The sequence below is a fragment of the Diaphorina citri genome, unplaced genomic scaffold (assembly GCF_000475195.1).
Source record: "Diaphorina citri unplaced genomic scaffold, Diaci psyllid genome assembly version 1.1 scaffold5, whole genome shotgun sequence".
NCBI lineage: Eukaryota > Metazoa > Arthropoda > Insecta > Hemiptera > Psyllidae > Diaphorina > Diaphorina citri.
The window spans coordinates 322628-348445 of NW_007377444.1; the positions used below are offsets into that span (position 1 = coordinate 322628).

At 38.2% G+C, this 25818-nt stretch overlaps 3 protein-coding genes across 7 annotated transcripts in view; 2 read left to right on the plus strand and 1 right to left on the minus strand.

The window, feature by feature from the left end:
• Nucleotides 1-17035, plus strand: part of LOC103524239 (receptor-type tyrosine-protein phosphatase alpha) — a 43334-nt gene extending 26299 nt beyond the window's left edge. For 3 of the 5 annotated variants that reach the window (XM_026832906.1, XM_026832924.1, XM_026832886.1), the window contains 11 exons: nt 175-312; nt 552-721; nt 4297-4432; nt 5685-5834; nt 6281-6380; nt 9423-9499; nt 11081-11212; nt 11945-12073; nt 15981-16168; nt 16630-16765; nt 16942-17035. In XM_026832906.1, the coding sequence (XP_026688707.1) occupies nt 175-312; nt 552-721; nt 4297-4432; nt 5685-5834; nt 6281-6380; nt 9423-9499; nt 11081-11212; nt 11945-12073; nt 15981-16168; nt 16630-16765; nt 16942-17019 (1434 nt within the window). In that variant the 3' untranslated portion in view covers nt 17020-17035. Of the gene's footprint in view, nt 1-174; nt 313-551; nt 722-4296; nt 4433-5684; nt 5835-6280; nt 6381-9422; nt 9500-11080; nt 11213-11689; nt 11819-11944; nt 12213-15980; nt 16169-16629; nt 16766-16941 lie in introns of those variants that run through there. The other 2 variants (XM_026832940.1, XM_026832957.1) reach the window with 2 other exon arrangements.
• LOC108254541 (cytoplasmic dynein 2 light intermediate chain 1-like) lies at nt 4398-25652 on the minus strand. Its single transcript, XM_026833480.1, has 6 exons — nt 25633-25652; nt 25124-25286; nt 24088-24156; nt 23256-23511; nt 22595-22812; nt 4398-4505 (listed from the first exon to the last, which is right to left on the minus strand). The coding sequence occupies exons 1-5, from the start codon at nt 25650-25652 to the stop codon at nt 22595-22597; spliced, it is 726 nt and encodes a 241-aa protein (XP_026689281.1). The 3' UTR covers nt 4398-4505.
• On the plus strand, nt 17215-20101 carry LOC108254539. Its single transcript, XM_026832979.1, has 3 exons — nt 17215-18444; nt 19024-19142; nt 19424-20101. The coding sequence occupies exons 1-3, from the start codon at nt 17375-17377 to the stop codon at nt 19585-19587; spliced, it is 1353 nt and encodes a 450-aa protein (XP_026688780.1). The 5' UTR covers nt 17215-17374; the 3' UTR covers nt 19588-20101.
• Nucleotides 25653-25818: the final 166 nt, after the last annotated feature.

Here is a 25818-nt window from a genome sequence, read left to right on the forward strand (position 1 = left end):
GTAGGCAATGTAAATGAGTGTGTTCACACTACACTCGACACAACTTTGTTCCGAACGACAAGTGTAAACCGTAAACGGGCTTTAACACTTTGATATTATCTCTTCACAATACATGTTTCTCTCAAATTCGCCACAATCTTCGTTTAACACTTTCCCCTGTCCACGTGTGTGCAGGTGATGTGCATGCAGTATTGGCCGTCCGCCAAGGTCAAGAACGAAACCTACGGCAATCTGACGATTTCCGTGGAGCACGAAGAAGAGTTGGCCAACTTCCACATTCGAACGATTTGCATTGTTCTCAAAGAAGGATCTGTGAGTAGAATTTTTGCATTGCTTATTGCTTTCTCCTATCCTGTCTTCCGTCTCTTCGATTTCTGAACGATAGAACCTCAGTAGATACAGTTACAGTTCCCCTATCTAACAATTCAAATTATATGCATGAGTGATGGGATTTACCTCGCGAGTTTTGTCACTTTAATTGACTTCGGGTGGTATTGTAAGAGATCCTCTTAATAACTTTTCCAATCATTGTTTGTGTGTTTGTGTTGTAGCCAGAGGAAGAGCACAGGAAAATTCTCCAGTTCCACTACACGGAATGGCCGTGTCACACATGTCCGTTTTCGAACGCCATTCTGGAGTTCAGAAGACGAATGAGAGCTGTGGTGGGAACCTACCGGACACAACAACATGGTCCTCTTGGACCCATTGTAGTTCATTGCAAGTGAGTAGCATCCCAGGGAAATGACAACGGTCAATGCAGGTTGTGTTGTTTTGAAATGTCGGGAACTTGGTCAGGAACATTAGGTCATCTTCCCATCTACAGATTGTTGGTTAGCACGATTGGTCCATACTAAAAATAAGAAGAAAATAAGTCTTCACTTGAATAAAAACACAACTTTATTGGTGGAAAGGGGTTTGGTCATTCTTCTAGAAATCCAGATTCTAGATCTATGTATGTAGAATCTAGAAGATCTAAGTTGGCATTCATTCGGATTACTAATTTCAGTAGGATTTGGGCTGCAAATTTTCAAATACGAGTATTCTTCTGAAAAGTCTAAGGTTGGCATCTATTCGGTATACGAATTCCAGTAGGATTTGGTTGGGCTGCAAATCTGGAAATGTTGATTTCATACGTGGGAGATTTCAAAGAACTAGAATTGAGGATATTAATTATTGAGGTTCTATGATTCCCAGTTCCCAGATTCTTAAAATCTGTTCCGGACAGGTTTCAGATGATGTGTCTTTGTTTTTACAGTGACGGAGGTGGCAGGTCTGGAGTATTCCTCTCCATAGATGCCAACATGGAGTTGATGGAGGAGGAAGACTCGTTTGATGTGTACGGTTATCTGAAAATGCTGCGGCAATCCATTTTCTTCTTTGGTGATGGTTAGTTACGGTCTTATCCACAGATGCTCACATTGCAAAAGGTAATCGGGGAGTACCTATTGAAAATTCAAAAAATCTGTTGAGATCCCTGTGTTAGGTACCTAAAGTTAACTTAGGTAACACAGTTCACTTTAACCATTGGGATTGAAGTTGTCCAACTATCAAGACTGAGGGAAGATGTCGAGTAGATATCAGGTAGACCTGAGAGGTGGACCTTTTCAGTCGTACCTGTCAGGTCTACCTGATAGTGTGTGTGTGCTCATCAGGTGTTAGGTCTACCTGATAAAGAGTGGCTGGCCTTCGAAACATAGCCCTTCAAGAAACTGGCTCTCAATATAAGCGACATAGGTAGCACTGGAAGTGTAAAAAGTCCATCTTCGATATTCATTAGTCCAAGAGCTGAATTGGAACTATACTTGGTTGTTAGGTGCTTACAACCCACTTCAATATCTTAATAATCCACCCCTGATTTTCAACGTGTTTATTGCAGGGATGGTCGTAGCAGATGTGGTGTGTATTGTGCAGCCAACGCCTGCATAGAGCAAGTTATCCAACACGGGGAGGTAGATATTTTCCAAGCCGTCAAAACTGTGAGACGACATCGGCCCCAGCTCATTGAAAATATGGTGAGTTATTCTTATTACTACATATGTAGGTTAAATGTCACGTTCCAATGTATGTAGTTGGAGCGAATTATTTTCACTGTAGGAACTTAGGGGTACCCCCAGTGATACCAAACACTCAATAGCACAATACTATTGGAAGGATAAACATATTAATTGAGATAACTTTCGTGTTTCAGACGGAGTACAAGTACTGCTATGATTTGGTTCTCCATTACGTGTTGCATTATCTAAACAAAGATTCGGACAGAAGAGAAAACAATAGAATTATTCAGCCCTTGAAAATTGGTCCAAACGAACTCCTTGTTTCATAGATGGATAAATGCAAAGTTACAATCTAATTTGGTTTTAAATTGGTATGGAAACTTCCATTGGAAAGATGGAAATTTTGGTCTTTCGCGGCCGGATGAGATTTGAGAATTTTTGTCCTTTGCGGCCGTATGAGAGAGTTGATTTTATTGTTGTCCTTCCAAGAGAAAATTAATTTAGAGGCACGAGTACATTTCAATTATGTTTTAATATGTAGCGTTATAACTTTCCACTCAGCTAAGAGTATGTTCCTAGTATTTAGAAAACTAGACAAGACAATTCTGCACCCATTAGAAAAATTAGAGATCCAAATATTTAAGAACTTTGTAAGGAATCTGCAGAATATTTGGTAAAGCGGGAAATTTGTTATGTTTTAATATGTAGCGTTATAACTTTCCACTCAGCTATAAGAGTATGTTCCTAGTATTTAGAAAATTAGACAAGATAATTCTGCACCCATTAGAAAAATTAGAGATCCAAATATTTAAGAACTTTGTAAGGAATCTGCAGAATATTTGGTAAAGCGGGAAATTTGGGCGAGATCAAAGTAGAGTTAGTAGAAAAATTGGCAAGTACGAGTATGTCTTCGAAATGGTTTATACCAAAAGCTCTCGCCTTGTGTCGGTGATGAAAAAAACAACACGTATAAAGAATTCCAAGAACTGCTAGCAGCAGTCCGCAGTAATTCCACATGATGTTCTAAAATAATATGATGCATTAGTAAGATTATTCATTTTTCTTTGAAATTTTGTGGAAAAAATGTCTTTATTGAACATTGTAAGCCTAGTTTTTGGTGCAATTAAATTCAAGTGTTGGTTTTTCGACCGGCATAAGTGCTCCCTACAACCACTCAAAAAATGAACTCTGTAAGTATATTGCAGTAGAAATAATACCACCTCTTAGTTAGCCACTGATGTTGAGTAATCAAGTAGCTGATACAGCAGCTGTCAGTATTTTGCTTTCTCTTTTGTTGTTTCTCTTTTTTCCTTTTTGTTTTTGTGTTTGCATGTTTTGCGTACTCGTGCTTTACATGTGCTTGAAATATTGCATGAATATAAATAATCGCACCTTCCTCCAACCTGAACTCTCGAGGGCACCTTCCCCCCTAATATTTTGGGGAGAGAGAATGAAATCCTAAAGGTCAATTCAATTAGAGGTTCCAGAATATTTCCATACGGGCTACTTTTACGATTTTTTGTTTTTACAAGTCGAAAAGGCCTGATATAGCTTTTCTCTCTGGTATACAAATGAAAATGGCGCTCAAAATGTTTGTGAGAGGTTAAAGGGAGAAATCACCCCCTCAATAATTTAATCGAACCCCTTATCTTTTATTTTGATATTAAAAAGTTTAATATATTATCCTTTTATCATGGGACGTTTCAAATACTCGTAAGTTCAGATAAAAAAAAAAAAAATCCTTTTAGTTCCACTTACTTAAATGCAGAAAAAAATCAAGGAGAGAAAGTGGCGAGCTAGAACGATAGAAAGAGAGAGAGAAAGAGCGAAGTATACACATAGGATAATGTTTTCTCTAAAAGCTTCTGCTTGCCAACATGAAATGTATTAAGCTGTCAACAAGCAAAGTCAGGAGGGAGAGAAGGATAAAGAGAGTAAGAGAGAGAGAAAGAGAGATATAGAGAGAGAGAGATAGGGAGAAGAGAGAGCGAGGAAGGGAAAAAGAGAGGGGGGAAAACGGGAAGAGAAATACAGAGAACGGCAGAGTGAACTGTTTTTATCCAATCGTGTGTTTAATATGAATTGGGCAACTCATAGGGGTTAAAAGAAATAGCAATTATTGAGTACAAAAAGTACATAATTATTGATGTCACAAAAGATCTAACCAGGTCGCAGTGACCAAGGGCGTTTATTAAAGCCGATGACCCTACTTTTACCAATACATAATTTTTGAGGATCTGTGATTCTCAAATTCTGTTCAAGCCAGGTTTCAGATGATCTGTATCTGTTTATTGTTTTGTAGTGACGGAGGTGGCAGGTCTGGAGTTTTCCTCTCCATAGATGCCAACATGGAGTTGATGGAGGAGGAAGACTCGTTTGATGTGTACGGTTATCTGAAAATGCTGCGGCAATCCAGGAAAGGTCTTATCGAGACTGTGGTAAGTGAAGAACGAACTACTTACGGTGTGGTGAGATGCTTGCTGGTATATAACCAGAGGATTTCACTAACACCTGAAACACAGAGCCAACAAAAGATCCATCAGTTTTTTGTTAAATAAAGAGTGAATTCGGAGTATTTGATACACCTAGAGCCGAGCAACTTCGTTGAAGGGCAATGTCGGGAACTTGTCTATTTGTCGGGAGAATTGAATCTTGAGTTCAAAAACATGCTATTTTCCAGGAATTATTTATTTATTTATGAAATTTCCATTTATTAGTTTTTCAAAACTTGTTTCCTCCATTACTAAAGTAGTGCCTGGTAACATTTCCTTATTCATTTCTTCGTCTCTCTGACGGTAAAAATAGGTCACCGGAGGCCTGCTTACTGTGTGTTAAGTGAGCTGCTTACTATTAGCTATCAGCCTCAAAGCTTTAGTATGGAAAGGACTTTTTTACATAGTAAGAATACCTGTTCAAAAGGAGAGAAAGGAAAATTTACCACCTTGTTTTAAGCTACATATATGTCTTTGTTTCCTCCATTACTAAAGTAGTGCCTGGTAACATTTCCTTATTCATTTCTTCGTCTCTCTGACGGTAAAAATAGGTCACCGGAGGTATTACTAAAGTAGTGCCTGGTAACATTTCCTTATTCATTTCTTCGTCTCTCTGACGGTAAAAATAGGTCACCGGAGGATTTCACCAACTTTCTAGAAGAGCGAGCAGATTTAGGTAAATTTTACAGTGAGAGGTAAAAAATTTTAGTATGCAGACTCTACAGTTTTATAGGGGGAAAATTCTTGAAAAGGAAAGACAGGAAAATTCCCCTTCAAGATTTCTTTCTGTGAAATCTATCTAGGCACCTCTTTTTTTTACCCAAGGACGGAGAGCTGAGGAATAAAATTACATATAGACTCGTATGGTGTGTGCATGTTGTAGGTAGTATGTCCATCCCGTTGTAAACCTCTCATCAGATAGGTGGGAAGAGACACAATACTTCCCAGATCGCCTCTTTAAAGCGTAGTAGGCTCTCTTGTTTCGATTTCTTGCTACAAAATAGAACAAATTTGTCTGATTTCTTTCACCAACATCTATCTGAAACACAGAGCCAACAAAAGATCCATTAGTTCTTAAATTAAAGAGTGAATTCGGAGTAGTAGTCTTCCTATTTGGTACATCTAAATCGGTCACTGCGCCATCCTTTGCCATTTATTGAATGGAATCTTTCGAGTTCAAAGACACGTTATGTTCCAGGAACAATACAAATTCGTATACGACACCCTGGAGGAGTTTGTTCTGTGTGGAGTCACGTGGTTTCCCGTGCGAGATCTGTCTCAACGTCTCAAACAAAAGTCCATGAAGAATCCCATCACGAAAATGAACGAGTACCAGCGGGAATATCAAGTGAGATTTCTTCTCTTTCCTTATCCTATATTTTATGCGGCCTTTTTATTATATTTTATGTGATCTTCCCGGGGGTCGTGAAGTCCTTCACGGCCTTCTCGGGGGACCCCAGGAATCACTGTCCTAAAGGAAGGAAAAAATGTAATTCTGAAGGGGATTGATAGAAGGAACTGTAAAAAACGGAGGTCTTTTAGTTCCGAAATCGAAAGGAACAGAAGGACAGGATAGAAGACAGTCGTCCGAAAACGAACCTTATCTACTTGGGGTAAAAAAGTTCGTCCAGGGCAGGAAAGCTGAAGAGCTACCCTCCAAGCTAACTAGGCTGGCTATAGTTTCCATATTTACTCTTAGGGTAGAAACACACTACTTTATCACGTCACGTCAGCTCACGTGTGTTTTGTACCTCTATTCTTAATTGGAATACCCATTGTTTTGGTATGTTTCAGCAAATTTGTAAGATGACACCGAGATTTACCATAGGGGATTGTGCTGGAGGTCACAGGACAGGGAATAGAGAGAAGAACAGGGATGTCCTCATAGTACCTCGTAAGTATTCCAATCACAAATTCCGTTCATAGGTATATTTAATACACTTATGGTTGGATTATACAAGGTCAGTATAAGTACCAATGTTTAAATGAGGTACCATTAGTAGGTACCTATTTATACAGATATACCTTGATATGATGAGCATTTAATCAAAGTTCTTAATGAAGGTAATGAAGTGGAGAGTGGAGAACAACAGGAAATGAGGAAGAATATTTTTATGAGAGAGAAAGATGAAGGCGTAGATAAATTAGGAAGAGTGTGAGACCCATCCCGACCAGTAATAGAAAAAAAATACAAATTCCATTCATATATTTATACACTTATGGTTGGATTATACAAGGTCAGTAGACAGTCCAGCTGCTTTCTTTTAACCACTGGCGTCCAGTAATGCCGGCCACTCACGCTCAGAACGTCTGACCGATCGACCGTCAGAATATATGTGGCGGAAAAGCTTCGGACCGCCGTCTCTCAAATGGTCTAAGCATGACATCGGCCATCGATTGGATTTGTAGGTGTAAATTCTCCTCTTTTGTAAAAAGTTGTGTTATGTGAAAACGTACAAGAGGAAAAAATAAAATTATCAGAAATGACTGTAAGTAGGTATGTACCTACCTAAGTATAAGTACCAATGTATAAATGAGGTACCATTAGTAAGTACCTATTTATACAGATATACCTTGAAATGATGAGTATTTAATGAAAGTTCTTAATGAAGGTAATGAAGTGGAGAACAACAGGAAATAAGGAAGAATAAATTTTATTTTTATGAGAGAGAAAGATATGGGCGTAGATAAATTAAAGGAATAGGAAAAGTGTGAGAAAAAAAGAGATAGATAGAGAGAGAGAGAGAGAGAGAGAGAGAGAGAGAGAGAGAAAAAGAGGAGGGAGTTAGAAGGAGGAAAGGAGGGAGAGAGAATGAAATCCTAAAGGTCAATTCAATTAGAGGTTCCAGAATATTTCCATACGGGCTACTTTTACGATTTTTTGTTTTTACAAGTCGAAAAGGCCTGATATAGCTTTTCTCTCTGGTATACAAATGAAAATGGCGCTCAAAATGTTTGTGAGAGGTTAAAGGGAGAAATCACCCCCTCAATAATTTAATCGAACCCCTTATCTTTTATTTTGATATTAAAAAGTTTAATATATTATCCTTTTATCATGGGACGTTTCAAATACTCGTAAGTTCAGATAAAAAAAAAAAAAATCCTTTTAGTTCCACTTACTTAAATGCAGAAAAAAATCAAGGAGAGAAAGTGGCGAGCTAGAACGATAGAAAGAGAGAGAGAAAGAGCGAAGTATACACATAGGATAATGTTTTCTCTAAAAGCTTCTGCTTGCCAACATGAAATGTATTAAGCTGTCAACAAGCAAAGTCAGGAGGGAGAGAAGGATAAAGAGAGTAAGAGAGAGAGAAAGAGAGATATAGAGAGAGAGAGATAGGGAGAAGAGAGAGCGAGGAAGGGAAAAAGAGAGGGGGGAAAACGGGAAGAGAAATACAGAGAACGGCAGAGTGAGAGGGAGAGAGAAAGAGGCAGATAGAGGAGCAAGGGAGGCGCAGAAAGAGAAAAGGAGAGAGAGAGAGTTGAGGGAGAAAGGGAGAGAATCAGGAGAGAGAAATACTATGTGTAAAACAAGACTGTGTAGATTGTAGAAGATTGAGAGAACGTATGGCTTGTGATGAAGGTTTCTCGAACTTTCTAGCTTTCTACTACCATACTCCAGCCTAGTTAGCTTGGTTGATAGCGCGTAAGCGCTAGGCCGCGAGTTCGATTTTCGCCCGGGGAGGATTTTATCCTGAACGGATAATGTTCTTTTTCGGAACGACTGGATTTCTCCTATCCTGTCTTCCTCCTCTTCGATTTCGGGACGATAAGACCTTGGCAACTTTATTCTTTCTTAAACTGGCCCAACGTTATTTGTGAATCTGATCTGAAACCTTAGGTATTAGGTATGTCGCAGCCAAACTTAATTCAGGAAGATGCTATCTTTCTTAATCTATTGATGTTTCCCTCTTATTTTGACTCTTGGCTTAGGCCGCCATTTTTTTCTTCTTTTTGTGTAGGTTGTGAATGAGTAAGTGTGTGAGAGAGAAAAAATAGGGAGGGAGGGAGGGAGGGAGAGAGAGAGAGAGAGAGAGAGAGAGAGAGAGAGAGAGAGAGAGATCTCAACATATAAAATGAACTGTTTCGTCTTTCTTCCATCACTTGATCTTGTACCTAGACATACAATCAAGATCTTGATCCTCCTTGTACTCGCAAGTTTCTAAATTTCTAGAGAATAGGGGGGTCCTTTAGTCCTTGGTCTTAATTTGAGCTCGTTTCAGGAGGTTATTTTATTGTAGGTAAAACCACCAATTTCTTATCAACATTGAGCATAGCATAATAAATGACTAGCATCGATTGAACAAAGAAAGAAATAAAAATGTAAACCATCTCTATTTATAAAATAGAGAACAGTCATTAGTTGATCAGTAAATTTCTACTTCGAGTAGTGTCTACGTCAGAGTAGGATTCTTAGTTTCTTTTTAAGTCGAACAAAGAGACGGTATTGTTCCTTTTTTTCGACCATTAAAGAAACGGACGAGTTGTTTACTTGTTGGGCAATGTTCAACCAGTCTGAATTTGTTAGACGGAACCATGTTATTTGAATTTTATTTAGATGTGCTGTGTTTTTAATTTTAGAATAATTTAATTTTTACATTATACCTGCGAGTAAAAAGTAAACATACATACATAAGTACAAGAATATGTTAAACTCTCTCTCTCTCTTTCAATCCTCAAGAGAGAGAGAGAGAGGGATGGAGAGAGAGAGAGAGTGTGTTAGAGAAAAACAGAAAGTGGTTTTCCTCTCTCTCTTTTTTATACCTTTTTTGGTACCTACTAACTCGTGTATTAAGCAAATCTGATTGGCTGACAAAATTGAAATCAACTAATCAGATCGCTTAATTTAAAATTTTAACTCGTCTTGTGATCTTGGCCATATGCCATAAGCAGTCATGACAGGTCCATAAAATAAAATGTTCCATGTTTCGTGTTTCAGCCGACAACTTCCGTCCATATCTCACATCATTCCAAGGCAACAGTTTCACCGACTACATCAATGCTGTGTTTGTAGATGTAAGTAGAAAAGAGTTCAGGGTTAGTGACGTTCACAAAGGAATAGTTCAGTGTTAGTGAGTTAAGTACTCAGTGCGCGGTCACAACGGTGACCATAGACCCTCACTGAGACCATCGACCATTGCAGAAAAAATACTCAGGTCAATTCCTTGATTTTCTGCCTGGGTCGGAGCTATGGTCAAAGCTCCGTTGAGGACCCTTCTATTCATTAGCATGCTTTGTTCATTTTCTCTTTTTACCTACTTTTTCACTCGAGCTTTCATTGTACTGATATGGTAATTGAAAATTCTCATGTGAGAGATAATTAGTTGGTAAAATGGTAAAATTCACTTTTAATTTACCTAGGCTTGCCAAATATCCAAAATGTCGATTCGGGACGCGAATCCGCGAACATAATTGCCAAATCCGAGAACATAATCGCAAAATCCGCGAACAAAATCGCCAAATCCGCGAACATAATCGGCAAATCCGCGAACATAATCGCCAAATCCGCGAACATAATCGCCAAATCCGCGAACATACCGCGAACATAATCGCGAAATCCGCGAACATAATCGCCAAATCCGCGAACATAATCGCCAAATCCGCGAACATAATCGCAAAATCACATAGGTACGATATGTACATAGGTACGATAGGTGATAGGTAAATACCTATTATTAAAAACAGATAAACAAAATAGGTACGATATGTACATAGGTACGATAGGTGATAGGTAAATACCTATTATTAAATAGAAAGTAAAAACAGATAAACAAAATACAGTCGAACCTGGATAAACGAGAATCCAAGGGACCAGCTCATTTTTTTGTTTAAGGCGGTTTAATACAATTTTCTCGTTTATAAAGGTTTAGCAAAGTGGAAGAGATAACTGATGAAAGCATGACAAATTTAAACAAGTTAAGAACAAATTCTGATTTATAGAGGTACCTAATTTTAAAGTTAACTGATGAAGCATGACAAATTAAACAAGTTAAGAACAAATTCTGATTTATAGAGGTAGGTACCTAATTTTAAAGTTAAAAAACGCGTCCCGAATTGTTCTGGGACAAAAACGGAAATTCGGGACAGAACGCCCCAAAATGAAAAACTGAACGGGACGCCGGGACACCCCCTGAAATTCGGGACTGTCCCGGCCAATTCGGGACGTTTGGCAAGCCTAAATTTACCCATGTTTTCTTCCTATTGTTCAACGCAAAGTTTTATACAAAAACTTGAATTTACATATTGGAGTGTTCGGAATATTTATGAAAGCTGAAACTTAGGAGAGGGTGCAAAATAAGAAGACACGACAAAGTTTATGAAGACTGACAGGTCGGATTCTCGTATTTTCTCGAGAAATATCTGTAATCCTTTGCAAAGATTTCCAATCTATATCAGGTATAATGAAGATTTTCTTTACATTAGGTATTCTAGGTAATCCTAACGTTCCCCTTACTCATTCAAAGTTCTTATTCTAAGAAAGTAAAAACATTAAGAAGTCTTAGATTAAGATTTTCTAACCTACAGAAGATTTCGTGGAAAATATAAATCTTTAGATGAAGATTTCCAATATGATGATTCTCTTGCACTTTGTTACAGGGTTACACGAAACCTCGAGAGTACATTGTGACAGAATGGCCCCTCAAGCATACCCCCGGAGACTTCTGGTCCTTAGTGTATGATTATGAGTGTTCTGCCGTCGTGGTACTCTGTGTACCACCCAAAGACTCGGTAAGTAAACGAAGAATCTGAAAGTATCAAATCATTGGAGTTCCTACTAAGGCAGGCTTTTACAAACTCGGGATTGAGATCACAAGAGGATTTCCCTATACTACCCGGGTCAATCTTGGATTGGACTCAATACCAAGATAATCCGCTTTGGTCCACCCAAAGACTCGGTAAGTAAACGAAGAATCTGAAAGTATCAAATCATTGGAGTTCCTACTAAGGCAGCCTTTTACCAACTCGGGATTGAGATCACAAGAGGATTTCCCTATACTACCCGGGTCAATCTTGGATTGGACTCAATACCAAGATAATCCGCTTTGGTAAACCTCGACCTAACTGCTTTCTTTTCGAATCGAATTGAAAGACCCTTAAATTCTTCAGTTATTTTCCTAGCCGCATTGGAAAAATTGAATTGTTTTGGAATTTTATGGGGTTGATCTGGTATGTTTTCACAAAAGCCCACCTCTCACGTGTTTACAGCAACAATATCCTCCATTTTGGCCGGAGGGCCGTCATTCCAAGAAGTATGGTCCAGTGTTCACCATCGACCATATATCGCACAATCACTATAGCAACATCAAAACATGGCTGTTCAGAATCAACAAAAAGGTAAGTGACTTTTTTTAAATTCTTCAGTTATTTTCCTAGCCGCATTGGAAAAATTGAATTGTTTTGGAATTTTATTGGGTTGATCTGGTATGTTTTCACAAAAGCCCATCTCTCACGTGTTTACAGCAACAATATCCTCCATTTTGGCCGGAGGGCCGTCATTCCAAGAAGTATGGTCCTGTGTTCACCATCGACCATATATCGCACAATCACTATAGCAACATCAAAACATGGCTGTTCAGAATCAACAAAAAGGTAAGTGACTTTTTCCTTGATGTGTTGCTTTTAGTTCCTTCCTAGTTTATCGCATAGATCCTGTACCTTTAGGATAGATGGATAACAATCTCCTGAGAAGCTGTGCATGCATTTTGTGCATTATAGTTCGTCCTAGCCCTCCTCGTTGTCATGCACTGTAGCGCATGTATAATACTTTGGTTGGATCAACAATAAAATCAGCAGAAGAGAAAACAATAGAATTATTCAGCCCTTGAAAATTGGTCCAAACGAACTCCTTGTTTCATAGATGGATAAATGCAAAGTTACAATCTAATTTGGTTTTAAATTGGTATGGAAACTTCCATTGGAAAGATGGAAATTTTGGTCTTTCGCGGCCGGATGAGATTTGAGAATTTTTGTCCTTTGCGGCCGTATGAGAGAGTTGATTTTATTGTTGTCCTTCCAAGAGAAAATTAATTTAGAGGCACGAGTACATTTCAATTATGTTTTAATATGTAGCGTTATAACTTTCCACTCAGCTAAGAGTATGTTCCTAGTATTTAGAAAACTAGACAAGACAATTCTGCACCCATTAGAAAAATTAGAGATCCAAATATTTAAGAACTTTGTAAGGAATCTGCAGAATATTTGGTAAAGCGGGAAATTTGGGCGAGATCAAAGTAGAGTTAGTAGAAAAATTGGCAAGTACGAGTATGTCTTCGAAATGGTTTATACCAAAAGCTCTCGCCTTGTGTCGGTGATGAAAAAAACAACACGTATAAGTAGATACATTCACCTCTGTCACCTATATCAGCATGCTCTGCTAGTGTGTGTGCTGTCCTAGTCACTCATTCATGTTGTTTCTCTACCACCCAACTAATACAGTTGTATTCAATTATATGACTTTTTTTCAGTCATCATACGAAATGTCTATTTGGACTAGTTTAGACAATGGCCCCCTACCACACCCGTTGCCAGTCCAAACAATCCAAAGATAAATTTCGTATGATGACTGAAAAACAAGTCTCATAATCGACTACAGCTTACCTACACAGAGCGTGCAAAAATTTCACCATTGTTTTTTGTTCCACCAAAATTTGACGCGTGACTCGTAAGTGTTATGATGTCAATTATGCTTCCCTGTCCAAGGTATGGATATGAAGAGTTGGCACTGGCAAACATCTCAACATATAAAATGAACTGTTTCGTCTTTCTTCCATCACTTGATCTTGTACCTAGACATACAATCAAGATCTTGATCCTCCTTGTACTCGCAAGTTTCTAAATTTCTAGAGAATAGGGGGGTCCTTAACTCCTTGGTCTTAATTTGAGCTCGTTTCAGGAGGTTATTTTACTGTAGGTAAAACTACCAATTTCTTATCAACATTGAGCATAGTATAATAAATGACTAGCATCGATTGAACAAAGAAAGAAATAAAAATGTAAACCATCTCTATTTATAAAATAGAGAACAGTCATTAGTTGAGCAAGGTATTCTCTAACTTTGAAAAGGCAGGGTGCCATTCCATCAAATTCATCCCAGGAACTCATGATAAAACATGAAAGTTTCCAATATTCGTGTAATTAATCATAATTTTTGGACAGGCGAGACAGAATATGGACCAACTTCACTTACGTAGCACTTGGTGTCTGGGTGATATTATGTCGTCAAACATGAATATCCATGTAATATATCATTGGTATACTATATGGATATACTGGACACGAAAATATAATATACCATTGGTATTGAATAACAAAGCTCATAGAGTTAACTACCTACAGACAGAATACTCTGAAAATACAGGACTTTCCAAAAGCTCATCATTTTTAAACGAATCCAATTTTGTTATTTGCAAAGAACATTTGAACATTTCTTACATTTTCAAAATCGGATATCGCATTTTGTTGCTATGCACATTACATAATCAAAATACTTATCAGGCGACCGTACAAATGATAGGTCTGTACATAGTGTACATGTACATACATACCTACATGTCAGGACGCAAAATTTCAAGAGTTCTTGGCACAAATTTCTGGAAGATTTGAACCAAACACAGAAATCGATCGACAAACAAACCCACTGAGATTATGAAGATGAAAAACATGGCAAATCAACATAACAGAATACTCTGAAAATACAGGACTTTCCAAAAGCTCATCATTTTTAAACGAATCCAATTTTGTTACTAGCAAAGAACATTTGAACATTTTTTACATGTTCAAAATCGGATATCGCGTTTTTGTTGCTATGCACATTACATAATCAAAATACTTATTTGTAATATGTAATTTATTTGGTACAATTAATTAGGCTTATGATACATAAAATACATAATACAATGTGTATAACTAAAGATAATAGCTGTTATGTACTTATCAGGCGACCATACAAATGATAGGTCTGTGCATAGTGCACATACATACCTACATGTCAGGACGCAAAATTTCAAGAGTTCTTGGCACAGATTTCTGGAAGATTTGAACCAAACACAGAAATCGATCGACAAACAAACCCACTGAGATTATGAAGATGAAAAACATGGCAAATCAACAGGGTGTTCAACTGAGATTGGGATAAATCCGGGTTTACACAACGTTATGAAGTTTAAATCCAAGTGAAAATCAAAACATAGGATTGACTTCGTTAAGTCCCAGTACATCAGTTGTTTGTTCTGAAATATGATGATAAATGAACCGTTCCTACTAAACAAATACTCCTCGTGCAATGAATTCCGGATGGGTAACGCATGTTTCAACAAAATGAATTTAAAACAATCCTCTTCCGCTCATAGAAAACGGGAAGGTAGGGAAAATATTGATGGATGGATTGAGAAATATGGTTATGTACGTATGGTTTTATCAATTTACAGTGTATGTAGGGGTAGGAAAATGCAGGATGAAAAAAAATCATAACTACCAGCCTCTTGTCTGTTATTTTGTAAACAAACAAAAGATGTTCTCCCGTTGCGTCGGGTTAATAAATTGACAGTAAGTAGGTCGTTCGAGCAAAAGGTCTTGTTTGACCAACTTTGCTTGTCAGTGCCAGCATTTCATTTCATAAGAGGTGCAAAAGCCAAAGAGAGGAATCATTAACTACTACTTCTTTTTCGCTCTAACCTCACGAGTATGTCCGAACACATTTACGCTTAGTTATCTACTTATCTGTAAATAAATAAATAAAATAAAGGTGCAAAGGCCAAAGAGAGGAATCATTAACTACTACCTACTTCTTTTTCGCTCTAACCTCACGAGTATGTCCGAACACATTTACGCTTAGTTATCTACTTATCTGTAAATAAATAAATAAAATAATTATTGGGTACGGGGGGACAGTTTGAGTTATTTTGAGTGAGCTGAATTTAAGAAAACATCTAAAATTGGGAAAAACAACAAGTGTCTGAAATTTCAGACTCTGAATCAATCCATGTGTATTGTGTAAATATCGTGTGAACCAAATGTGAATTCAAGATGCAAGTTTTTCTTTCAAATTTCAAGTTATCATTCACTAAGTTTTTACTTTCTATTACCTTTATTATTTTTCGACCAAGGTGTTTCAACACTGGAATACATCGCTTGAGATTATTATCAAATAAGTTTGCTCTATTTAATTAAGATTTTTCCACCCTAGTCATTTGCACACCTAAAATTTGTTGGTTTTAATTGTGTTTTGAATAATTTCATAAGCTTCATTTCATAGGAAGTGTGTTTGGTATGAATATTGAATACTAACGTTATGTAGAGAATGGTTACACCCCCCCTATGTCCAAAAAAGCTATTGGAGCTAAACGACATTTGATAATAACCAAAAGACCAAAACAAATTAGAATTTGTCTTCTTCATTGAAAACAAGCAACCCTGTTTAAAAAATCCATCCCTAGCCTTTTCTGGCGAATTCAACCTTCGAATTTCAAATGCTGACGAGGTGTCTCCGGTTTTGCAGATTGTTTCATTGACCGAACTTATGGCTGGTGTTAAGGCTCCGGCGAGGACGGTACAGCTATTTCAACTCACTTGTTGGCCTATGGGTCACAAAGTACCCACCTCGACCAATTCTCTGGTGGAGTTGATGAATATGGTCGAGCGATGGCGTCAGCGGTGTGAATATGGACCCGTGGTGGTTGTATCTCAGTAAGTGCCCCAAAATGGTATCATCCTCAGGAATCAAAGTGCAAAGGATTGTCCCTCAATATGTGGAAAAAGGCATCCACAAAATTTATTTTAGATAGCTCATATTGTGAGAGACAATAGCGTCGCTCCGTAAAAGGCCAGCCACTCACTATCAGATATCAGGTAGACCTGACAGGTGGACCTTTTCAGTCGTACCTGTCAGGTCTACCTGATAGTGTGTGTGTGTGTGCTCATCAGGTGTTAGGTCTACCTGATAAAGAGTGGCTGGCCTTAGAAACATAGCCCTTCAAGAAACTGGCTCTCAATATAAGCGACATAGGTAGCACTGGAAGTGTAAAAAGTCCATCTTCGACATTCATTAGTCCAAGAGCTGAATTGGAACTATACTTGGTTGTTAGGTGCTTACGACCCACTTCAGTATCTTAATAATCCACCCCTGATTTTCAACGTGTTTATTGCAGGGATGGTCGTAGCAGATGTGGTGTGTATTGTGCAGCCAACGCCTGCATAGAGCAAGTTATCCAACACGGGGAGGTAGATATTTTCCAAGCCGTCAAAACTGTGAGACGACATCGGCCCCAGCTCATTGAAAATATGGTGAGTTATTCTTATTACTACATATGTAGGTTAAATGTCACGTTCCAATGTATGTAGTTGGAGCGAATTATTTTCACTGTAGGAACTTAGGGGTACCCCCAGTGATACCAAACACTCAATAGCACAATACTATTGGAAGGATAAACATATTAATTGAGATAACTTTCGTGTTTCAGACGGAGTACAAGTACTGCTATGATTTGGTTCTCCATTACGTGTTGCATTATCTAAACAAAGATTCGGAGAAGAAATGAGAATGTGAGTTGGAAATTTATGTAGGTCAAATGTCACATTCCAATGTATGTAGTTGGAGCGAATTGGTTGGAGCGTATGGAGCGAATTATTTTCACTGTAGGAACTTTGGGGTACCCCCAGTGATACCAAACATCTCAATAGCAATCTCAATACTATTGGAAGGATAAACAGATAACTTTCGTGTTTCAGACGGAGTACAAGTACTGCTATGATTTGGTTCTCCATTACGTGTTGCATTATCTAAACAAAGATTCGGAGAAGAAATGAGAATGTGAGTTGGAAAACCAATGGTTCCGGTGTTTTGGCCGAGGACCTCCGCTTCCGCCTTCACCAGAAGAACCTGTCAAGGTACCCATGCGAGTTAAATTCCAAGACGAAGAGTTTATCCCTGCAGTGTCTACAGGCAAATATATTGTGGTCACTCAACATTTTGATAGTCCTGTCCTAGATAATGTAGATATCGAGTCTCCCTACGCATACAACAATGCATCTTACTTCCACACACTGCAAGTCCCTCAGCCCACATTAAAAAGTCCCAGCAGAATGAAATACCCCCAGCACCACTTCTTCCCAGAAGCTCATATGGCCCTCCTGCAACAAACACCTACCAAGAGTATCCTACGTAAGTCATCCTATCCTGTCACTGCAGCACCTACTAAACCATCTCGCAGTTCATACTCAGAGCGAGGGATACGCGCTTTTGATTGGTCTCTTCGAAACGATAACTTCTCCAAGAGTTTTGATCTCCCGGATAAGGAGGAGGATTCCAATGCAATGGGTGTCTCTAGTACAGCTACTGATCATGAGCAACTTGTCAACTTTGTGGAAGGTAAAACCAATGGATACAAGCGATCATCCGTTATCAACATCTATGAGAATCGTATCGCAGACTTGGATTTCTACTGGACGGATTCAGATTCAGAACCTTTGTTTACAGCACCTCAGAGTCCTATGTCTATACTCAGCACCTACCTGGATGCTGAAAGCAGCACGCACACACCGGAAGAAGGTAAATCCCAAGCATCTTCTAATACATTCGATAGAAACAAGAATGTCCTTTACAGTCCTACCTCTTCCTTTAACATATCTAATGATAACGATAGACATATGCTTACAACGTTCAGTTCCTTGGACTCGAACGACAATATCAAACTACCCTCATTAGATACTCCCTCCCCTGAGAGTGAAATATCCTGCCCAATATTTACATTCGCTGACATACACGCAGCACCTACGCAATTAACCAAGAAAATCCAGGAGCTTTCTTTAGAACTGAATGAAGCCAAACAAACCCAAAGTGCTCTAGCAGCGCTACATGAATTCCAAAGTCAAGTTGCACCAGATGGAAAAAGCAAAGAGTATGTGATCGAGTTTAGTTCAGATGAAAGTAAAACCAATGATGAGGATACAGATCTGGACTTTTCCTAATATTTTGACACCCTGAGGACCTTCGTCATGTAAGTAGATACATTCACCTCTGTCACCTATATCAGCATGCTCTGCTAGTGTGTGTGCTGTCCTAGTCACTCATTCATGTTGTTTCTCTACCACCCAACTAATACAGTTGTATTCAATTATATGACTTTTTTTCAGTCATCATACGAAATGTCTATTTGGACTAGTTTAGACAATGGCCCCCTACCACACCCGTTGCCAGTCCAAACAATCCAAAGATAGATTTCGTATAATGACTGAAAAACAAGTCTCATAATCGACTACAGCTTATCTACACAGAGCGTGCAAAAAATTCACCACTGTTTTTTGTTCCACCAAAATTTGACACGTGACTCGTAAGTGTTATGATGTCAATTATGCTTCCCTGTCCAAGGTATGGAGACTACAGCTTACCTACACAGAGCGTGCAAAAATTTCACCATTGTTTTTTGTTCCACCAAAATTTGACGCGTGACTCGTAAGTGTTATGATGTCAATTATGCTTCCCTGTCCAAGGTATGGATATGAAGAGTTGGCACTGGCAAACATCTCAACATACTGGACTTTTCCTTCATAGATTCCTTGACAGAGAACAGTAGTGAACCACAGGCAGACAAAAGTGTCAAGACGGAATACTTTTCTGAATCTGTCAATACAGAAAGTTCCAAGTACATGACTGTTAACATGGGTACTGATCTGTCTGATTTGGACTTTTCCTTCATAGATTCCTTGACAGAGAACAGTAGTGAACCACAGGCAGACAGAAGTGTCAAGACGGAATACTTTTCTGAATCTGTCAATACAGAAAGTTCCAAGTACATGACTGTTAACATGGGTACTGATCTGTCTGATAGAACTCAGAATGATGTCTCTAACATGTCGATATCTAGCAACATGGTCACGTGTTGCAGTGAAGATTCTCTGCATGAAATACCAATGACTATTCTAGAACAGCCTTCAGACCTATGGGTACTGATCTGTCTGATAGAACTCAGAATGATGTCTCTAATATGTCGATATCTAGCAACATGGTCACGTGTTGCAGTGAAGATTCTCTACATGAAATACCAATGACTATTCTAGAACAGCCTTCAGACCAAGACCAATCCATTAGTAGTTGCTGCCCTTTGTGATATTTTATACTAACAGAACATAAGTTATACGGACCAACTTCACTTACGTAGCACTTGTTGTCTGGGTGATATTATGTCGTCAAACATAAATATCCATGTAGTATACCATTGGTATACTATATGGATATACTGGACACGAAAATATAATATACCATTGGTATTGAATAACAAAGCTCATAGAGTTAACTACCTACTTAGATATACATTATGTGCCAATTACAAAATGACTTACAAGAAGTATAACTTTGAAATCATTTCTCAGTAAATTTCTACTTTGAGTAGTGTCTACGTCAGAGTAGGATTCTTAATTTCTTTTTAAGTCGAACAAAGAGACGGTATTGTTCCTTTTTTTTTCGACCATTAAGGAAACGGCCAACTTGTTTACTTGTGGGGCAATTTTCAACCAGTCTGAATTTGTTAGACGGAACCATGTTATTTGAATTTTATTTAGATGTGCTGTGTTTTTAATTTTAGAATAATTTAATTCTTAGCCGTGTGTTGTGTACGTATCCCCTATTTCTTATCTATGATTTCTAAAAGAAGAGAAAAACCTGGCCCATTGTATTTGTTGTGATAAGTAATCGTAGTTCGCTCGGTTGATTTGTTTTTTGATTTTTGGACAAGTATTGTCAATTGCACAATTTATGTTAGCCATACGAAAGCCCCGGGAGCGCGCAGCGCGACCGTAAACAAGGAAGCGCGAAGCGCGACCCCATGCACAACCCCGCGAAGCCCCCGGGAGCGCGCAGCGCCATACGAACTATAAGTAAATTTTATTTATAGAAAGAGCTGATAAAGTACTGGGCAACTGAAATGTACTCGAATGTGTACTGTACATATTATAAATCTCATCTAAACAACCTTTCCTCTGAGAACAAACTATTTAGATATTATTAGGTTTGATATAGCGTTTCTAGTAAAATAGTCCTCAACTCTTCTGCTCAAAATGGTCACATTTAGTACCTTAGAATGACAAAAGTTTACATTATAAGTACGAAGAAAATAATGTAGAAGTTGAGATTTTTCCAAGTCTAGATCTCAAAAGTTAAACCATAGTAACTAGAGAGATTCTGATTGAAAAATTATTTCTTCTATATCAAATCGTTCTCGAAATATTTTCATAGCGGTACGGATGTACGCACTAAAATAGTCATCAACCCTTCTGCTCAAAATGGTCACATTTAGTACCTTAGAATGACAAAAGTTTATATTATACCTAAGTACGAAGAAAATAATGTAGAAGTTGAGATTTTTCCAAGTCTAGATCTCAAAAGTTAAACCTTAGTAACTAGAGGGATTCTGATTGAAAAATTATTTCTTCTATATCAAATCGTTCTCGAAATATTTTCATAGCGGTACGGATGTACAGATAGGATGCAGGATGTACATACTTATGGCGATATAGTCAGTATCGTGAGGACTAAATTATCCTTACGAGGTTATTTGCATCTCCCTAGAAATAATTCAGAGGCGTAAAATACATTTAGTACCTTAGAATGACAAAAGTTTCCGTGTTAGGTACGAAAAAAATAATGTCGAAGTTGAGATTTTTCCAAGTCTAGATCTCAAAAGTTAATGTTACACCTTAGTAACTAGAGAGATTCTGATTGAAAAATTATTTCTTCTATATCAAATCGTTCTCGAAATATTTTCATAGCGGTACGGATGTACGCACAGATAGGATGTAGGATGTACATACTTATGGAGATATAGTCAATATCGTGAGGACTAAATTATCCTTACGAGGTTATTTGCATCTCCCTAAAAATAATTCAGAGGCGTAAAATCATGATTTCCAATCTCGTAGGATAAATTGATCAATCTTCCTACGTAACTAAGATGTTCGATTTTATTATTTGATTTAGACCAGATTTACAAAGCGGTATGTTATTAATAATAGTAATCCAACTAAATATTCTAGCAGGAGCTCATTTCTAAAGTTTTCCTTTTAAATTTTTGTATAACTTTATTACGATGTATTATACGATATTTTAAACATTACCTATTTTAATTAATTTATTTTTCAAAAAACCAAAAGGGGCCAACATTTTAATCTGAATTAAACTTAACCTATTTCATTTTGTCTAGTGTGAGTTTGGATTTTGTTTTCTGTGATATTGTCTTGGATTTTTTTTCTCCCCCCAAAGTTCCCCTACCAAAATAAATCTGTGGAAATGTTCAGAGAGGTGCTCACATAATTATCAATTAGAGTGAAAGTCACTTTGCGTTTATTTCGACTAGCTTTAGTCCCTTGAGTGAGGTACAGTCGGAAAACTTTTAAAACTCCTTCAATGATTTTAATCTGGGACCTCCTCAGTCCAAGATTAATGAAATAGCCATTCTGGTACGCTTTCTACAGGTTTATTGTCAATACCACGGTACCAATTATTTTAACTTTTTCAATTTTTACTAAATAATTTGGAAATAAATGCCGTTCAATTTTACTCGTATTGTAATAAGGTTATTTGATTCCCTACAACCCCTAGCACAAGATTTCTCAACAAAGTACCTACCTACTCAAAATCCATCTCCCCCACTCCCCCAACACACACCAGTTAAAACCCATATATTTGTTTGTAGACATTTGAATGTTTTGAAAAGTTTATACCTACTATTGAGATTTATCTAATAAAACTATTTAATTAATTCTGTTTGTTCAAAAGAAATGGTCTTGTTCTTTTTACGTAGTGTACGCAAGCATGACAAGGCATATGAGTATGACTCTTGACCACTTTTTTCCACGATCGCTCGGAAATTTTGCAAATGCTTTTCGATTATTTGCAAAGCATCTTGTGAACGGTAAAATGTATCGAAAAAGGTATAGGAGTTGACGCCCGAAAAAATGTCATTAATACATCTAATTAGTAATTATTTTCGAAATTTCAGCTTTTTTGTAGTTCCCTATTAGACATTACAGTAATAGAAACTAGTGCGATGTTCACACAATTTTACTTTCCCTAACCTATGTATAAGCAGGAAAGAAAAATAATTCGCTGAAAATATTTACCTAAACGCGAGTCCTGTACTTGTCTTTCATGTCGACTTCTCGTCTCATCTGATCCAATTGTTCCAGCTTCTGATTTCTCAACGAATCTATTACTGGTTCCGAGTAATTCTGATCCAGAGCAGGATCGGGTGCTGATTTAGATTTATTCTGCGACGGGTCATCCTGTAGAAAATGAGTGGTGAAGATGTGCTTGTACTTGTCCAAGGATGAGGTAGAACCTGTGGGGATATTAAAGAAATTATTTACTTGTGAAGAATGGGTACTGGGTAGTGAAGTGGTAAAGTGCTGGTTTTTCGAAGGTTCCGGGTTTGATGCGCAACCCCGAGTAGCGAGCCCCTTAGGGGGTGGAGGGGGGCGAGCGCGTCTACCTTGTAAGCGCTAGGTCGCGGGTTCTATTCCCGCCCGGGGCGGATTTTATCTTGAACCGATAAGGTTCGTTCTCGGGACGGTTGGCTTTCTCCTATCCAGGCTTTCTTCTCTCATCGCTTTCGGGACGATAAGACCCTAGCAGTTACAGTTCCCTCTATCCAACCTCTTTTTTTTTCAAACTTCATACCTCGGCTGCGATTGAACCCACGCCCTCCTGATTCTAGGCTAGCGTCTTTACCACTACACGACGAATACAAGGGGCATAACTATTCGTTCAAAAATTCACAATTACCTGCCGTCACGTACTGAGTGGTCCCCTCTATGCTGGCAACACTATCCGTTCCAAACGGCACAAATATTGGTTTATTGTAGTCGAAATTGACCGCACTGGCCAAGTGACTGCTGAACGCATAATGATTGAGAATATCTCGCGTCCGTTTAACCAAGCCGGGGTCTAACGAGGAGTGAAATAACAGCGAGGCTCCGTTCACATGCGCCAAGTAGCGGAGACACTGAACCGCGATACGTTTTTTGTTCGGTTCTAAATTCTGGAATGTGCAGAAGAAATATATTTTGGAATTAATGGCGATTATTGGTTAGCGGTAAGAAAATATAACGGTAAGCAATAATGTGAAGAAATACATTTTCTTTGAGTAAGGAAATACACAACACTCAGGACATAGAAGGAGACCGGCTATTACTTCTGGGCACCCAAAAGGGTTTAAATATCAAAAAGGGCTTTACTTACCTCAAACAGGTCATATTTTCCTCCGATCAAAATCAACGGCACGGGAAAAGTCCTTATTAGTCCTTTATCCTGAAATAGATGTGGAAAAAACACGTAAGTAAGGCATAGAAACAATGAAATAAGAGAGGATCAGCTGATGGTTAGGTTTATATTAGATATCCTGTGTAGAGTTTCCTTGATAAAGCCTCTCGAGGCGAAACTCGAGTCGGATGAGAGTCAACAATTAAGTATCCAAAAAATATAACGGTAAGCAATAATGTGAAGAAATACATTTTCTTTGAGTAAGCAAATACATAACACTCAGGACATAGAAGGAGACCGGATATTATTTCTGGGCGCCCAAAAGGGTTTCAATATCAAAAAGGGCATTACTTACCTCAAACAGGTCATATTTTCCTCCGATCAAAATCAACGGCACGGGAAAAGTCCTTATTAGTCCTTTATCCTGAAATAGATGTGGAAAAAACACGTAAGTAAGGCATAGAAACAATGAAATAAGAGAGGATCAGCTGATTCAGCTGACGACTTAATACGTTCAAATAGAACATACTGGAAGAAAAGAATTTAATTGTGTTAAACATAAATGCTTGTCATAAATGTCGTTCCCTGCTTAATACACTACGCTAAATTTTATGACGACTTGGAATCAAACAGCCTCCAGATCCAGAGTCTACCGGTCTAACCACTACACCATTTAGGTTAACCCATTAATGCCTAGTGTTGCAACACTCGTACTTGTCTCGGTTTTTGCTCATCTTATACGGCAGAACACGGTAAATATTGATGCAACCTTATAGAAAGAATTCTGAGCAATATACAGAACTGAACAGAATAATTCTGAACGCGACAATCTGAGAGAGGGTGAAGGCACTTTTCAGTAATATCCCAGCAGGATAAACAAGTAGAAAAACACGTAAGGCATAGAAATAATGAAATAAGAGAGGATGAGAGCTGGCGACTTAATACGTTCAAATAGAGCATACTGGAAGTAAAGAATTTTAATCGTGTTAAACATAAATGCTTGTCATTAAATGTCGTTCCCTGCTTAATACACTACGCTAAATTTTATGACGACTTGGAATCAAACAACCTCCAGATCCAGAGTCTACCGGTCTAACCACTACACCATTTAGGTTAACCCATTAATTCCTAGCGTTGCCATGCCATATGGCAACACTCGTACTTGTCTCGGTTTTTGCTCATCTTACACGGCAGAACACGGTAAATATTGATGCAACCTTATAGAAAGAATTCTGAACAATATACAGAACTGAACAGAATAATTCTGAACGCGACAATCTGAGAGGGGGTGAAGGGACTTTTCAGTAATATCCCAGCAGGATAAACAAGTATATTCTATTCTATTCTATTCTATTCTATTTCTAAGCCTCATGACCACATATTCCACTCACCCTATGTTCATCAGCGGTGCGGAAGTGTTCAAAACTCCCGCGCGAGCTTACGACCCACTTCAATATCTTAATAATCCACCCCTGATTTTCAACGTGTTTATTGCAGGGATGGTCGTAGCAGATGTGGTGTGTATTGTGCAGCCCCAGTTTGGGAATCACTATCCTAAAGGAAGGAAAAAATGTAATTCTGAAGGGGATTGATAGAAGGAACTGTAAAAACGGAGGTCTTTTATTTCCGAAATCGAAAGGAATAGAAGGACAGGATGGAAGACAGTCGTCCGAAAACGAACCTTATCTACTTGGGGTAAAGTTCGTCCAGGGCAGGAAAGCTGAAGAGCTACCCTCCAAGCTAACTAGGCTGGCTAGTTTCCATATTTACTCTTGGGGTAGAAACACACTACTTTATCACGTCACGTCAGCTCACGTGTGTTTTCTACCTCTATTCTTAATTGGAATACCCATTGTTTTGGTATGTTTCAGCAAATTTGTAAGATGACACCGAGATTTACCATAGGGGATTGTCATTCATTAGTCCAAGAGCTGAATTGGAACTATACTTGGTTGTTAGGTGCTTACGACCCACTTCAGTATCTTAATAATCCACCCCTGATTTTCAACGTGTTTATTGCAGGGATGGTCGTAGCAGATGTGGTGTGTATTGTGCAGCCAACGCCTGAAATGGATACTGGGTAGTG